This window comes from Mustela nigripes, chromosome 4 (assembly GCF_022355385.1).
Source record: "Mustela nigripes isolate SB6536 chromosome 4, MUSNIG.SB6536, whole genome shotgun sequence".
Lineage (NCBI taxonomy): Eukaryota > Metazoa > Chordata > Mammalia > Carnivora > Mustelidae > Mustela > Mustela nigripes.
The window spans coordinates 4,754,182-4,769,316 of NC_081560.1; the positions used below are offsets into that span (position 1 = coordinate 4,754,182).

Below are 15,135 nucleotides of genomic sequence, written 5' to 3' on the forward strand. Positions count from 1 at the left end.
TGAGCAGAGAGGTTTGAAGGCCTCTTTGGAAAGAGCTCAGGGCCCAGCACCACAAAGGAACAGCATTTCAAGTGGTGGGGAGCAGTATATGTGAGCACACAGCACTGAACAGTGTGTCGTGTGCATTGCAGACAGCTTGGTATCACCAGGAACAGTGAGTGGTCCTGAGATTCCATTGGAAAGGGGTGAGGGCTTCCCCTGCTTCTTTCCCTTACACTGGAAAATCTTGATCTTGTTCTCTTTTAGAGTGAAAAAGCATGTGTAGGTAAACTTTTAATTTAAGCAGGGCATAACAGATTCACAATTTTGAAAACTCGCTCTAAGTGTGTAGATGATGATTAGGGAGAGGTCAGATCAGTAAGCAGAAATTCCATCTAGAAGATAGTGTAATTACCAAGGCAGAGTGGACTGAACTGAACTGTGCAAATAGAAGGAAAAAAGATATATAGGAAGTTGACCCAGTAAGAATTGGTGTCTGGTTGGATGTGTTGGGTCAAGGAGTCATGGTGATACTAAAGTGTCTGCCTTTACCCAGCTGGTTGAGAAAAAAGGGAGAGGCTTAGATTTTAAAAATGTTTTATTTTAGAGGTGGTGAGTTTTGAGTATTTTTTAGAACATCTGGCTGTTGAGGTCCCATGAGACTTGAACATAACATCTTGTAGTTTAAGTTTGGGGCAGGTGATACAGACTTGGGAATCATGGTGGTATTTTATAACATGGGAGTTGGTGTGATCACAGAGGGGAACCATGTGAAATTATAAAAGAAGGAATAGGATGAAATCCCAAGGCACTCCAGCATTTAGAGGAATTATAGGGATACTCAAGCCAGCACAGGAGTATGAGAGGGAGGCATGGGAGACCTATGGAGAAATCAGGAGAAAGCTGCCATCACAGAAGCCAAGGTAAGGGGAACTGTCATGTGGGAGTGGATAGGAATGGAAATGCTGCAATGTGCAGATAAGATAAGGTCAAAAAAGTAACTTTGGATTTCTTGGATCACTGGTAGCCTCATGAAGGCAGTGCCCGGTGAATGGGGGTGTGCAGCCCCCGGGATCCTAGAACGTGGTTTGTGCTGTCTGTCCTCAAACGGCGAATGGTTTTCGTTAAAATAAAAACAAAAAGTTTGTCAGAAATTCTACGGCCTGTAAAACCAGTTTGCCATGTTAAAAAGGAATAGATTATTGGTCTGTTTCAAGATGCTTGATTGAGGAAAAAGGAAGATAGAAAGGCTTATAACCAGAGAGAACTGATCAAACCTTTAAAAATTAGAAAAAAAGGTTCATATGTACAATTTAAAACAGTCTTTAGATAATCAGCTAATCAAACCATTGAGAACATAAGTGTCAGATATAGACATACATGTATCATCAAATTGGTATGATTTTAGAACACATTATTTTTCTTATTGTAATATGAGTTCAGCTGTGTACTTGGCAAGGCGGTTTATTCTTACATTTATTTTTTGTTTTAGATGGTAAAAGAACTTAAAAAGTGCTATTTTTTTAGTCTACATTTAGGGTTAGATGATATCCAAAATTATGTCGATTTTAATACCTTTTTACAAGCTGGCAGTTAGTATAGATGACTGTAGAACTAGTGTACGAAGTTTTGTGTTTGTGTATGAATATGTAGTTTCTATCTTTAATGTTCTCCTTCATACAGTGTTTTCTAGTATTAAAAAATATATTTGATCTGAGTTAAAGTTAGTGTGTTTATGCTTAAGAAGCATTTAATTTAATTGATCTTAACATTTCTTAATTTTGTCTCTTGACTTACATTGTTAATTTTAATATACATTTAACATCCAAGTAAAATGGTTACTTTTGCACCTCAAGGCATTTCTCAGTTGATATTTTCCGGTTTGGTTTTTTTCAGCAAGCCTATGTTGAGCATTAAATAGGTGCCCAGCATCATCACTGGCACCAGGGATATAAAATTAGTTAGAACTGCTTATGGTCTTAGGTAGATGTAGGCACAAATATGCAAAACTATATGATTAAGCTTACTGTAATAAATTGTAGGTTAAATACGTAACAGTGGTTTTACTGAGACTTTCTTCTCGTTGGATATCAGCTCAATGTGGATAACCTCAAGTGTCTGAAAGATTTACCATGCAAATTCCCTGCAAGTGATTTTTACATTGTAAAGTCAGAAAAATATTAAACTCTTATACAACAATTTCATTGTTTTACTGTTAATTATAGCAAAGGAAGATGCAAACTGTGCAGTGTGCGACAGCCCGGGAGACCTCTTAGATCAGTTCTTTTGTACTACTTGTGGTCAGCACTATCATGGAATGTGCCTGGATATAGCGGTTACTCCATTAAAACGTGCAGGTTGGCAATGTCCTGAGTGCAAAGTGTGCCAGAACTGCAAGTAAGTTTTAATTTCAACTCAAAGGTGTGTATCGAGATTAAGAGAGACCCTATTCTTAGGTTCTGAAGGTTTGTGTTATATGATAAAGATTGTTCATTCTGCAGCTGCATTCATTCCCACTGACTTAGTCATGTTTGAAACAATTACTAGGTATTTATTAACATTATTTTGAAACAAGTCTAAACAAAAACTAATTTTAATAATTTTAAATATCTCTGGTTGCCTAGAAAGTAAATTTCAATTTGCCAAACACTTTAAATGAATGATACTAACCATTTAGAAGAAATGAGCTTTAGAAAATAAAGCGACTATGTTTGAGAGAGACTTGGGGGGGGGGGAGATTTAATAGGAAAGTACACGTCTAGTTCTGGAAGGTAGTTACGAGAGTGAGTGAAAGGTTCGGTGACATGTTTGAATTTCCATTCCAGGAAGAACAGTTTATGCTAAGACTACTTTTAAAAAAACCAAAACCAAATCCCTGTATCTATCTGTATACCTACATACACCTTTAGTTGATCCTAGTCACCACAGTCCTGAAAAGAAAGACAGTTTTCATGTAGCACTTACATGTTGCCGTAGGGTTATTTCCTGTTCGTTGTATTCCATCCTTTGGTTATTTCTCCAATCTTTTCTGTGATTTTTTTTTTTCCTCCTGCTGCTAATTAGCATGATAATTTGGGGAAGTTATCTGCATCTAGAGCAGTCTTCAAATTGTGTACAAGCTGAGGACTTTTCTAACAGGAGAAATTATGCCCACCACTGCCATGATTAGTCTGTTTTATTTGTAATTTAATTTGGTAACAGTAAGTGTCAACATCTTACAATTATGTGGAATAAGTAGGACGATGTGCTTTTATATTTTGGAAAAAATTAAAATGCCAGTGAACATTTATTTGGTAGCTTATATCTGCCTACTTTCTTGGGAAGGAATAAGAGACCTTGAAGAAAAATTGCTTTTCCTCTAAGATCTTTCCATGTACCTAAAGAGAGAAAACATGCAATTTTTATATATAGAATTAGTTAAACTGAGTAAGAAAGAACTGGAGGCCAGCTGACCCATCTTCCTCTTTCCTTCTGTCTGTCCCCAGGGGTGACTCAGGGTCTCTCACTATTCTTCTTGCACGCCACAGTGTTTCTTTCCCTCCTCTTGAGTTAAAGTCTTAGTCTCTGAGAGTGGTCCGTAGCCAGGAATCAGGGCAGAGCTCATGCCGTAGGCCAGGGGCCCAATCTTTGGGGCATGGGAGTGTTCAGGTAAAGCGTTTAGGTTTTGGACTACAGTTCTTAATAACTATTACAAGATGATTCTTATACCTGTTTATTTAGCACTAATATTTACAGGATATTCTAAGCTCTTCAGCCAGAATTATATTTAATTCTCAGTGTCTTTACTGTTCACATTTTATTCCTGAAACCAAGAGGACTAAGCTTACTTTGTTCAGGAATCACACAGCTAGATCAACAGCAGTCTGAATACAGATACAGGTCTGATGCCAGAGTCAGTCCTCTTTTTATGACAGTGTCTTTCCAATTCCTGATGACAAGATTTGTTCCTTCCCATGCGGCGTCCCCCGTCAGTCACAGCTCCTCCCTCTAGCAAGGAGGTTCACGGAGATACTTAAAAAGTAAAGGTCAGAGTCCCTCATCTTGCCTTACCCTCCTCCTCTGCAGGAGCCCTGACCTGGCTAAAGCAGGTTCACCACCATAGGTGAGCATTCAGTAAGGGTAATCCTGCGGGGGCCATAGCGGGACGCCGGTCTCATCGTTTAGGGGGTTACCTCTGTCATTATCTGGGCATAGACAAAGCAAGACACTGAGGTATTGATGAACTGGGCAGTTCCTAGGATTGATTCTTCTCATGATTACTTATGTTATAAACATAAGTTTAAAGATAAGGCATCATTAATGCTATCTTATTTTTTAGACAATCGGGAGAAGATAGCAAGATGCTAGTGTGTGATACGTGTGACAAAGGGTATCATACTTTTTGTCTTCAACCAGTTATGAAATCAGTACCAACCAATGGCTGGAAATGCAAAGTAAGTTGTTTATTTTTCTTAAAAAAATATCACCTGTATTCTTTTTTATATAGAGCAGACAAATCGGATACCTATTCAAATCTATACATTATCAACTTTTTAAAGAACAGCTTTGTTGATGTATAACTGATATTCAGTAAAGTGCAGGTATTTAAAGTTTGTAATTTAATTTGACATGTGTACATTTATGAAACCATCATCACCTTTGAGATAATGACCAAATTCATTACCCCTGAAAGTTCCATGGTGCTCTTTGGGAACCCCTCTTTTCCAACTGTTCACCCATTGCCACCTCCCCCCTTGTCTTCCAGGCAGTCTGCTTTCACTCGCCATCAGTTAATTTGCATTTTCTAGAGTTTTATATAAATGACGTCATAGAGTATATACTCTTTTTGCGGGGGGCCCTAACTTTTTAAACTCAGGATGATTATTTTGAAAATCAGCCATATTTTTGTGCATACCATTGGTGATTCCTTTTCATTGCCAAGTAGTGGCCGTACCACAAATTGTTCATTAGATAACTTGTTGGTGAACATCTGGTCCTTTACAATTTTAAGCTATTATGAAAAATGCTGTTATGAACATGGTAACGTATGTATGGTGCTTCATGGCTTAGAAACTGGTTTTGAATGATTTATCTTTCATCTTCTCAGAAGCTCTCAGAAATGTAGTGGCTCCATGAGGATGTCAAAACACAGAGCAGTAGTTTTAAAATCCATTAATGAAAAACCCAGAACTAAAATACACTACATTTTGGTGATTATGTAGTGATGTTGTATGTACATCACATTTTTGTGTATAAATACACTGGTATTAAATATCTAGAATCATTATATATACATATGTATATTGTCCCTCCCCTGTGGTAGTTTTAGTGATTATTTACTTAGTTATTTTATAGATGCTGTTTAAAGATTCTCTTGGTTTTGAGAGAGGTGTGTGGACATTCTTCCATTTTTTCATTGCTTACGATATCAGTCTTTCTGTTGGTGTGACACTTTTAAGATGTATTTTCAGTTACTTTTAATTTTTTCTGAATATTCTTTTAGTGAGTGATTCTCCCTTCATCCAACTACTTTGTTATTTGCCTCTTTATGACCTTGTGTTGTTCTATGCTGGTGTCTTTACGCATCCCGAGGAATTTACTGAGGCTCAGTCGTCTGCATCTCCCCACCCTGTGGGTCGGCTGACAGCTTTACCTACTGGGCAGAGTTATTAGCACATCACCAGCTGAACAGGACCATATTTTAGAAGTATTCATTCCTGGAAGCAGAGTATTTAAACTCTTAAAGTGAAAGTAGAAGAATAAAACAGACTTATCTTTAATTCTCAACTGAATAAAACTAATGTTTTTTCCTGTTTGGAAGATGTTTACAAACTATTTACTGTGACTTTCCTTTAAATGTTCTCCAGGATGGATCCGTAGTTGATAAGCTTCCTTTGAAATTGTGTAGCAAACTGGTAAATTCTAGACGAGAGCTGGTGCGGCCCTAGCGGTGAATGTCCAGGTTTCCTTATTTGTAAAAGCAGAAAAGGGACTAAAACTCTAAAACTCAGGTTTCCTGTCTTAAAGTGTTTTATCCTATATATGATGCTCCCTCCCTATGCTGTCATACTATACTGAGTAGCAGGGCTTTTCTATCTATTTATTATTATTATTAAAGATTTTATTGATTTGACAGAGACAGTGTTGAGAGAGGGAACACAAGCAGGGTAGGGGGACATAGGGGAGAAGCAGGGTCCCCGCCAAGTAGGGAGCCCAATGCGGGGCTCAATCCCAGGACCCTGGGATCATGACCTGAACCACTCAGGTGCCCCAGCTTTTCTCTTTAGATGAATTAAGAAGTATTTCTTGATCAAATTTTCTTTTTGTAATATGATATAGATATAAAGCCTCTAGATTCATGGACTGTCTCTGTACACCCCCCAGGTTGAGCTGGTTGTGTTTTTTTAATATCTAAATTTTATAGAACAGACATTAAACTTGACATAAGCTCTTTTATCTTCAATAATTACATGGACTTTTAAAAACTAAAACTAAAACTAAATAGAATTTACAAAGTAATTAGTAATTTCAGCTGACACAGTTTTTCTTTGAGACTAAATTACCAAGATTGGGTTTAATAGAAAAGTATTTTCTCAGGTCTAGTTCAGTGAGTAAGCTCTTCCTTTGGCTTAATAAATTCTCTGCCAATACAGAGAATGCCTTCTGTATTTGTATAAAAATAGTATTGATAATCCCATGACCTTGTTTACTAGTTCAGAATAATCAGAACTCAAAGTGCCAGCAAGCAGCCCTTCGACGTTAGATGTAATGAAGTGTAACTCAGTTAAGTACAGTTTTTGGTCACGAGTGCGCGATCGTGGTACGACTGAAATCTGTAGGAAATGGGGGAATCAATCCAGTTATTCCTAAAATACGGAACATTAGTTCCTCACTTTAAGTTAGGTATGTTGTTTGCCCTTCAACTGTTGTCAGTCGATGTGTATCAAGCATCCTCCGCTGGCCCTCTGGAGGCTGCATCGTTCCCTATGCCGTCCATCTTTTTACCTTAATTTTAGTGTGAAATCTTGCATCTTTTGTACACCCTTGATGGCACTTGGGGCTAACATGATAAATACAGACGCTAAATGCGGATATTAAAATCTGCACTGTGATACCCTTGGAGGTCGGTTAAATTTTAATTTTTTTAATGTTAGCATTTCTATGGAAACTTACCACTTTTCAGAAAACAAACTGCATCTGTGATCTCTGGGTTCTCTCCCCGCCCCCCGCACCGAAACGCGCTCCTGTTACCTGTGCACCGCCCTTCTGGGGGCTTGGCGGGGGCGTCAGAGAGGTGAGGTGGAGTGGGGTGCCTGAAATGGTCCCTGGAGCCCAGGGGCAGGGGTCAGCCTCCAGGTGGACGCTTCCAGGGCTGCTGGGATTGCAGGCGTGAGGTGGCGCCCGCCCGAGGCTTCCTCCAGAAGCTGGAAGGCGGGAGGGAAGCGCTGGCCGAGTCGGGGTGCGGGTGGTTTGCTGTGCTAGGAAGGTGTTGGAAAAGGGGGGCGAGCTCCCCTGGAGGACCCCGAGGGTGGGGTGCGGGTGACGGGGTGGAAGGAGCCGCGGAGGGAGCCGAGCACCTGTGCCGATGCTCCGCCACCCCGACTGCGGGGCACCTGGAACTCGCCTGGTTCTGGGGCGGCGGGCGGGGAGTTCGGCGCGGGCGCGGCCGGAGGGTGAGGGGTCTGCAGGGGCGGGGGCTCCTGCCCGGGAGCGCGAGCTGGCGGACACCGCGCTCAGGTGTGGCTCCGGGGAGGCGGGGCCTGCGGACTCCGCGCTCAGGTGTGGCTCCGGGGAGGCGGGGCCTGCGGGCGGGCCAGGTGCTGCTGCCGGCGGCTTCCCTGCGGTTCCGGTTCCTTCCCGCCCGCGGGCCGGCGCCAGCTCAGCGCGGTGTCTCGTCGTTCTTGGAGCGGCAGGAGAGTCCGGGGTCGGCAGGCTTGTGCGTTTGTGCTTCCATCTCCTCCACGCACCTTGACTTGACTTTTTTCTTCTCTGAAATAGGAAGTTGAATTCGTAATTCGTTTTTCTTACTTTCATGAGGAAAAAAGTATATTTTTAAGACTATAAATTTACCTTTGATTATAGCTTTGGCTGCAACCAAATATGTTGTATTTGTAACTATCTCTGTGTGCATCTGACCTAATCACTGTATCTTTTGGGTTTTAAGTTGTGCTTAAGCATGTTAACGTCTGCTTTAAGTGTATTTAACCCAATTATTTTCTTTTTCACAAATATTTTGATACTTGAAGTAGTGTCTTTAACTTGTAATATTTGTGTTGAAGTCCTTTTTATTTTTTGACCAGCTAAATTCTGCAAGATATTAGTATGTACACGAAATTGACCGCTGCAATTTTCCTGTTTCTCCTGTGTTTTACTTTTTCTTTTGTAAACAATACTAATTTCTAAAATTGTTATTTAGCAGGTAAGTCAGGTCAGTGTTGATATGTTGTGCTTTTGAGTTTTTATTAGTGTAAAGTTACTCCATTGTGTAATGCCTTTGGGGGGGGGCAGGTGGGGGCGTAGCCATCTGTTTTTGTTTGTATGACAATATGGCCTCATAGGGCATTGGGCTACCAGCTGAATGTGATATATTCACATCTTTCTTATTTTGGATCTTTCTGTGTCGTTTTAATTTTTTTTAAAGGTTTAATAGCATTAACTATTTATTTTTAGCATTAACTATTTAGATTAATTTAGATTAGATTTAGATTAATGGTTGCAGTTGAAATGCTTGGCTATTTTAAGACAAATTAGTACTTTTGATTTTCTGTGTTTCTGTTCCTTTTATTTTCTGCAGTGACTTGCAATTAAGAATCTTATTTTGTGAATGTTAAGTTATAGATGTTGAAAGTATTAATATTTTCTTCCCCCACTTGCCAGTGAAAATGGAAAAATGAGCAATTTCCTTTTCTTTTTTTTCTCTTTGTTTTAAAACTGAGACTGTAAACCTTCTCACTTTTTCCTTGCAAAATAAAAAAAAAGTATTTCCTATATAAGTTCCAATCTTATTTAATTCCCAGTCTTTTGGATTCTTGGTTATGTCCCATTAAGGAATAGTAGTTTTTCTGAACTCCTAGATATCTGAAAGAGTCTGTTGTCTTTAGACTACAATAAGAACTTGGTTTGGTATCATTTTATTTTACAACTTATTTTTTAGGCTGTGGGGACTACCCCCCCGCCCCGACCACCACCATTTTCCCAGTTTGTGGTATCACATAAGAAAAATCCTACGCTTTTTTTTTTTTTTTTTTTTTTTTTGTTCACTTAACTGTAATCCTTTTTTTTACTTAAGGGCTTTCGGATCTGTGTTTTTGTCAGTTCTTTGAATTTGCTTCCAGGTCGTCTCTGATTGTGGTTCTGCTGTAATTCGTGTTGCCTGGAACATGCTGACCGCTATCAGTCTCTAGTCAGGCCTCCCAAAAAGGTCTTAGGGAGTGCTGGTTAACGTTGCTTTTGCTTTTGCTTTTTTTTTTTTTTTCTTTTTTTTAAATACTTGCCATCTACACAGTCTCTTAAATAACGTTTAGTAACATCTAGATAACTTTGTTTCCTGCTTTTAATTTGTTATCTTGGGAGAACGTCTTCAGAATTCTGAGTTTATTTCTTGACGTTTTCTTTTATCTTTTGTCTTGCTCTCTGTCATAGTCTGCTGTGCTCTTTCGCAGTGACTGAATATGTATAATATTGCCAAGAATACAACTGGATAGTGTTTTTTAAAAAATTCTGTTCTGTCGAAGTATATAATATTGGTAAAAGACTAGGCTGTGGAGTGAGATCTCCACTTTTCCAGTTACTAAATACAAGATCTTTGGCAAATTATTTGACTTCCTTAAACCATTTTTTTTCCTTGCAGAGAATGTTGCTAGAACATACTTCACAGGGGAGTTGGCTTTACTGAGTTGATGCCTGTAAGGTGTCCACAGTAATGTCTAAATTAAGTGCCCCAAGAATTATCCTGGAGTTTTTCATAGGAAGGCTTATTCACTGAGTAACTTGAAGAATGACCCTCTTCCTCTGCTGTTAAATTCTTTCATAGATGTCTATAGTTTTTAGTCATAATTCGTTCATTTATTTAACATTCCAAGACCAGCTGTGTGTCAGACACTGGGGAGGGGCCAGAGATGAACGTGGGCAAATAGGTCTGCCTGTGTGGGGGTGTCAGACTAGTGAGGCTGCTCACACTGAAGTAAGGGTCATCTTTTCAGGAACTTTGTTTTATACCATTGTCGGGTAGGTTTCTTTTTCCTGTTTCTCTGTCAAGGATGCTTGTGTGTTGGTATATATCACGAATTTTTTGAAAAATATTTTCAAACTTTAGAAGTTGAAAAAAATAAAAATACCCATATGCCATTTACCGTTATCTTTGTTAGGGTTTCAGTGTCATTGCGTGCACCCCTTTTCTCTCTCCTTCTTCTTTCCCATCTCTGTTTTTTGGCCCTGAACCATTGAGGCTAAGTTCCACATACTGTGTCCGCTTTAGCCTTAAACGCTTCAGTGGGATAGGGATGTTCTTACATAATCCCAGTGCTGTTACCAGCTTAATATGTTTACATCAATGTAAGAACTTTCATCTAGCCTGTTATCCATATTTCAATTTCGTCACTTGATCTGACATCCCATATAGCATTCCCCGCCACCCATGTAGATTCCAAGATGTGCTCTAGGGTAAACTTTTGTATCTAGTTCTCACTTTGGACTCTTTTAATCTGGAACATTTCCTGAATCCTACTCTTGTCTTTTTGATGCTGACATTTTTTGAATAACGTTCTTCCCCACATACCTGCGTTTTTTTCTGCCAAATTGAACTTTTCTCACTTTGTCTTTGTCGGCTATTTCTTCACAGTTATATGGAGTTTTGCATTGTTGGCCAGAAAACTGCCGGATGATGATGTGCCCTTGTCAGGGTGCCTCTTGTCTCACCCTCATTCATATGTGATGTGCTTTCTGATAATTCGGTCATGCTGTTGTCAAATTGCTCCATTTCCCCCCCTTGTAATTAATGGAACATTATATGACATTTAAGAAGATACTTAAGATACTATATTAAGAAGATATTTAAGACCATGTGAATATCTTGCTCCTCAAAATGTGCATTTTTTTTTTCCACAGTTTTGGACTCCAGGCCATTTGGAGTGGGTCATGAGATAGTTCTTGAGTTTGAATTCCTGTTTTTAGTTCCTAAGCTACCTACCAGCAAATGAAGTAGTTAGAAGCACCAGTTTGTTTTCACAATCCAGAGTTCAATAGACTTATCCCCGCGTAAGCTATTTTCTCCATAAGCTACTTCCTGACTCTGGGATATGTTTCTTTTTGAAGTTTGGATTGCTGTGTTCTTGGTTTTCTTCCTTCCCTATTTATGTTTTCCTGAAGGTTTTAGTGCAAATTGAATGATGTCTCATCAGATGTTCAAAACACACTGCTTTTTCAAAAACATATACCCTAAATTAGTGTCATGAAAATTAAAGCTTAATGTATAATGTACAAATGTTTCATTGATTTCAGAAAGGTTCACACCAGAACTGCAATACAAATGCATAACAGACTTTCTGTTTTCATTTTTTCTGGTGTTTAGAATTGCAGAATATGTGTAGAGTGTGGCACACGATCTAGTTCTCAGTGGCACCACAATTGCTTGGTATGTGACAGTTGTTACCAACAACAGGATAACTTATGTCCTTTCTGTGGGAAGTGCTACCATCCAGAATTGCAGAAAGACATGCTTCATTGTAATATGTGCAAAAGGTAAGAAGATACAGTTCTTCCATTGAGTTTTTGGTCAGTTCTCTTATCCATGTGATCATCTGTACTACCGTGTCTCTTTGAGTTCCAAGCTTTTATCACTCTAATGATCCTTTGGGTACATAGTGCTGTTAAAGATGAAATTAAATTACATATTTATGAGTCTGAAAGGCATCAGGAAGTGAATAGTCAAAAGACCAGAAATGAGCATTAAAGGGAAATGTAGGGAGGAAATGGTTTAAAAATAAGGCAGTAAAAATTTGTGAACACCTTTAATGACCTCTGAAAATGCCAGTTCCTTTTCTAGAACCTTCACCAATTGCCAACCTCTGTAACTTCACTTCTGTCATCCTTAACCCTTCCTATACTCAGTTCTCAGCAATTGCCTCTTTTTTCCCTGGATAGTAACTGGTCTTTAAATTAGAAAATTTCATTTAAATATATTTATCACTGCAGATGGGTTCACTTAGAATGTGACAAGGCAACAGATCATGAGCTGGATTCTCAGTCCAGGGAAGAGTACATCTGCACATATTGTAAACACATAGCCGCGGAGCTGGGTCCCTTACAGGCAGGCGACGGAGTGGAGATGGCCGAAGTCACTGCAGGTAAACTTGAGGTTTTGGGGTGTTTTGTTTTTTTGTTTTGATGTTGTGCCAACCAGTCTCCAATAAAATTATTTTAGTAAAGATGAGGGAATCCTGTGTATCAGGTCCCATCTTGTTTTTAATTTTCGTACTCACTTGAATCCCAGGCCTGGTGTGCCATATTCCAGTCGTGTTCTTTGAACCAGCGGTGCAAAGTTGTCAGCGTTTGGCCACATGACCTAGTTTGTGCTTTATAACCTAGGTTCTTTCACTCCAAATAAGTGTTAGTTTTATAAGGTCTTTCTTAAATGTTAGTTCATATCTTTTGAGCCCAAAATTTTGTTCAGGTAATTTTAGTAGTATACTCTTGTATACATAATAACAAGTTTTTTCATGATAAAGAAAACAGACTGCTTATAGATCGTTTTTCATTTTCATCAATATGAATGGCAACTTTTATAAAGTCCCGTGTTACCGTCTGCAAGCGGTTTAGGTAGACACATTTTAATTACTAATGTTTTGCTTCCAAGATGCCATCTGTATACAGTTGTGAAATGTCCTTTTAAAATAATATGTCAGTAACCTTTTAATTCATAATTTAGATGTTTTTCCATCTACACCTAAAATGTTTGTGGTTGAAAATGTAAAAATGTGAAGAATTCATGGCATTTTGGGTGACAGTTTACCCTCACTATAGCAAAGTAATAATTATTTACAGAGTTAACAAAAACAGATAAACTTACTCTAACCAAAGAATAAATAACATTCTGTTAAGATTATAACAATGAGATGGAAGTTGAAGGACCTGAGGACCATATGGTATTTCCAGAGCGAGTGGTTAATAAAGAGATCAGTGATCCGGAGTCCACACCTGGAATTGTTCCAGACGGTAAGAATGGTTTTGGTCATGGATATAGTTTATTTTCTGAAGAAAATGTGCATGTACAGTGAATATGTGAAATACTGTCCTAAATAAAAATGAGCCACAGTGTGTCACTTAGAAGATTGTTTAGGGAGGAGCTTTCTGGTAAAATAACATTAGAAGTTAATGGGGAAAGGGCGTGTATATATAGCTCGGCTATGATTTGGAGCTCATCATCAATACCTACTTTGGGGGGCCAAGTGATTTTCATTAAAAAGCAATTTATTATTTTATCTCTCTTTAGTTATACTTGTAACTACTAACTAGAGCTCTTACTGATCATGAGATGGTTCATGCTGAGATAATGAAAAATTTATTGTTTTAGATTGTCTCGACGGTTCTGTTGGGGGTGTTTCAGGTATTTCAGTGATATTCAATTAAGCTTTTTGCACCGTTGATAATAGCTATTTCTATACCTGAGGATGTGGAATTAATGAGACAAGGTTGGGGAGAAACTACTTAATTAATTTAATCTTGGGTTCATCTGGCAGTATGGGATTTTATGTGAAACTTTATATTCTATAGATGGAGTATGTACATATGTAAGGCCTCAGATTGTCTGAGATTCAGTTTTGTGTTTAATAACTGCCATGAGAAGGCATATTGCAGAAGATGTAAAGTGAGGAAGAGTAAGACAAAGTTATCTGTAACAATAAATCTTGTCCTAGTGCATGATCAGATTGCTGATTCCATCTCCATCTCCTACTTAACTAGTAAACAGTAAGTGTGTTTTGTGCTTGTGTTGAGAATTGGCATTTGACAGGAGGATAAAAGTCTTACTCAACTTGCTTTTGAGAGAGCAGTGTTAGAGAAATTTTGAGTCCTTGCTAGAGATGCCATGAATGTGTCCTTCACAGCAGTTCCCATCCACACAGAAGAGCAGCAGAAGAGTCATCTCCCAGGAAGTCTTGATACACATGGTCTTCTCGCTTCTGGTAAGTGTGCTGTCCGGATTGATCATGACTGCTATGCAGATTTGAGTCATAATCTATTAAGTTAATTTTTCAAATGAATTATCCCAAAGAATTACTTACTACTGCTGTATACACATTACAGTAATGAAATATTCTAGTTAAGTGATCCTTTTCTTAGAAAGAATTGGCATTGGCTTTCTAAAGGAGGTTGTATTCTCTGTGGAGTTGTTAAATCAAATGTTTGTTATTAAACAAGTGAAAATCAGGGGCACCTGGGGGACTCAGTCGGTTAAGCAGCTGCCTTTGACTGAGGTCATGATCTCGGGGCCCTGGGATCAAGTCCCGCATCGGGCTCCTTGCTCAGCAGGGAGTGCACTTCTCCCTCTCCCTTTGCCCCCACCCTGCCCCAACTTGTGTGCTGTTTCTCTCTCTTTGCCAAATAAATAAAATCTTAAGAAAAAAAATCAGTTAAGGGGTGCCTGGGTGTATCAGTCGGTTAAGTGGCTGCCTTCGGCTCAGGTCATGATCTCAGGGTCCTGGGGTCGAGCCCCGCATTGGGCTCTCTACTCAGCAGGGAGCCTGCTTGCCTGCCCCGCCCCCCGCCCCCTGCCTGCCTCTCTGCCCACTTGTGATCTCTGTCTCTCTGTCAAATAAATAAAAAAATCGTTAAAAAAAAAAAAGAGAGAAAGAGTAAGGTAAAATCATTATAGAAGATGACTGGTAGAGGCGCCTGCGTGGCTCAGTGGGTCAAGCCTCTGCCTTCAGCTCAGGTCATGAACTCGGGTCCTGGGATCGAGCCCCACATCAGGCTCCTTGTTCAGTGGGGAGCCTGTTCCCCCTCTTTCTCTGCCTGCCTGTTTGCCTACTTATGATCTCTCTTTCTCCGTCAAATAAATTAAAAAAAAAAAAGACTACTGGTCGAACATAATAGAACTGTTAGGGATGAAGAGCACGTTTACATTTTTACTCCTTCCTGCCTAGTGTACAGAAAGAGTGTACTGGTGGTCTGCATGTGTGC

At 39.2% G+C, this 15,135-nt stretch overlaps 1 protein-coding gene across 16 annotated transcripts in view; it reads left to right on the top strand.

Moving 5' to 3' along the window:
• The window catches only part of KMT2C (lysine methyltransferase 2C), a 193,685-nt gene that overhangs the window by 76,567 nt on the left and 101,983 nt on the right, over positions 1-15,135 (top strand). For 13 of the 16 annotated variants that reach the window (XM_059396046.1, XM_059396051.1, XM_059396050.1 and 10 more), the window contains exons 7-12: positions 2,205-2,376; positions 4,298-4,412; positions 11,528-11,697; positions 12,151-12,302; positions 13,057-13,170; positions 14,061-14,138. In XM_059396046.1, coding sequence (XP_059252029.1) covers positions 2,205-2,376; positions 4,298-4,412; positions 11,528-11,697; positions 12,151-12,302; positions 13,057-13,170; positions 14,061-14,138 — 801 coding nt within the window. The remainder of the gene's footprint in view (positions 1-2,204; positions 2,377-4,297; positions 4,413-11,527; positions 11,698-12,150; positions 12,303-13,056; positions 13,171-14,060; positions 14,139-15,135) is intronic. The other 3 variants (XM_059396048.1, XM_059396058.1, XM_059396060.1) reach the window with 1 other exon arrangement.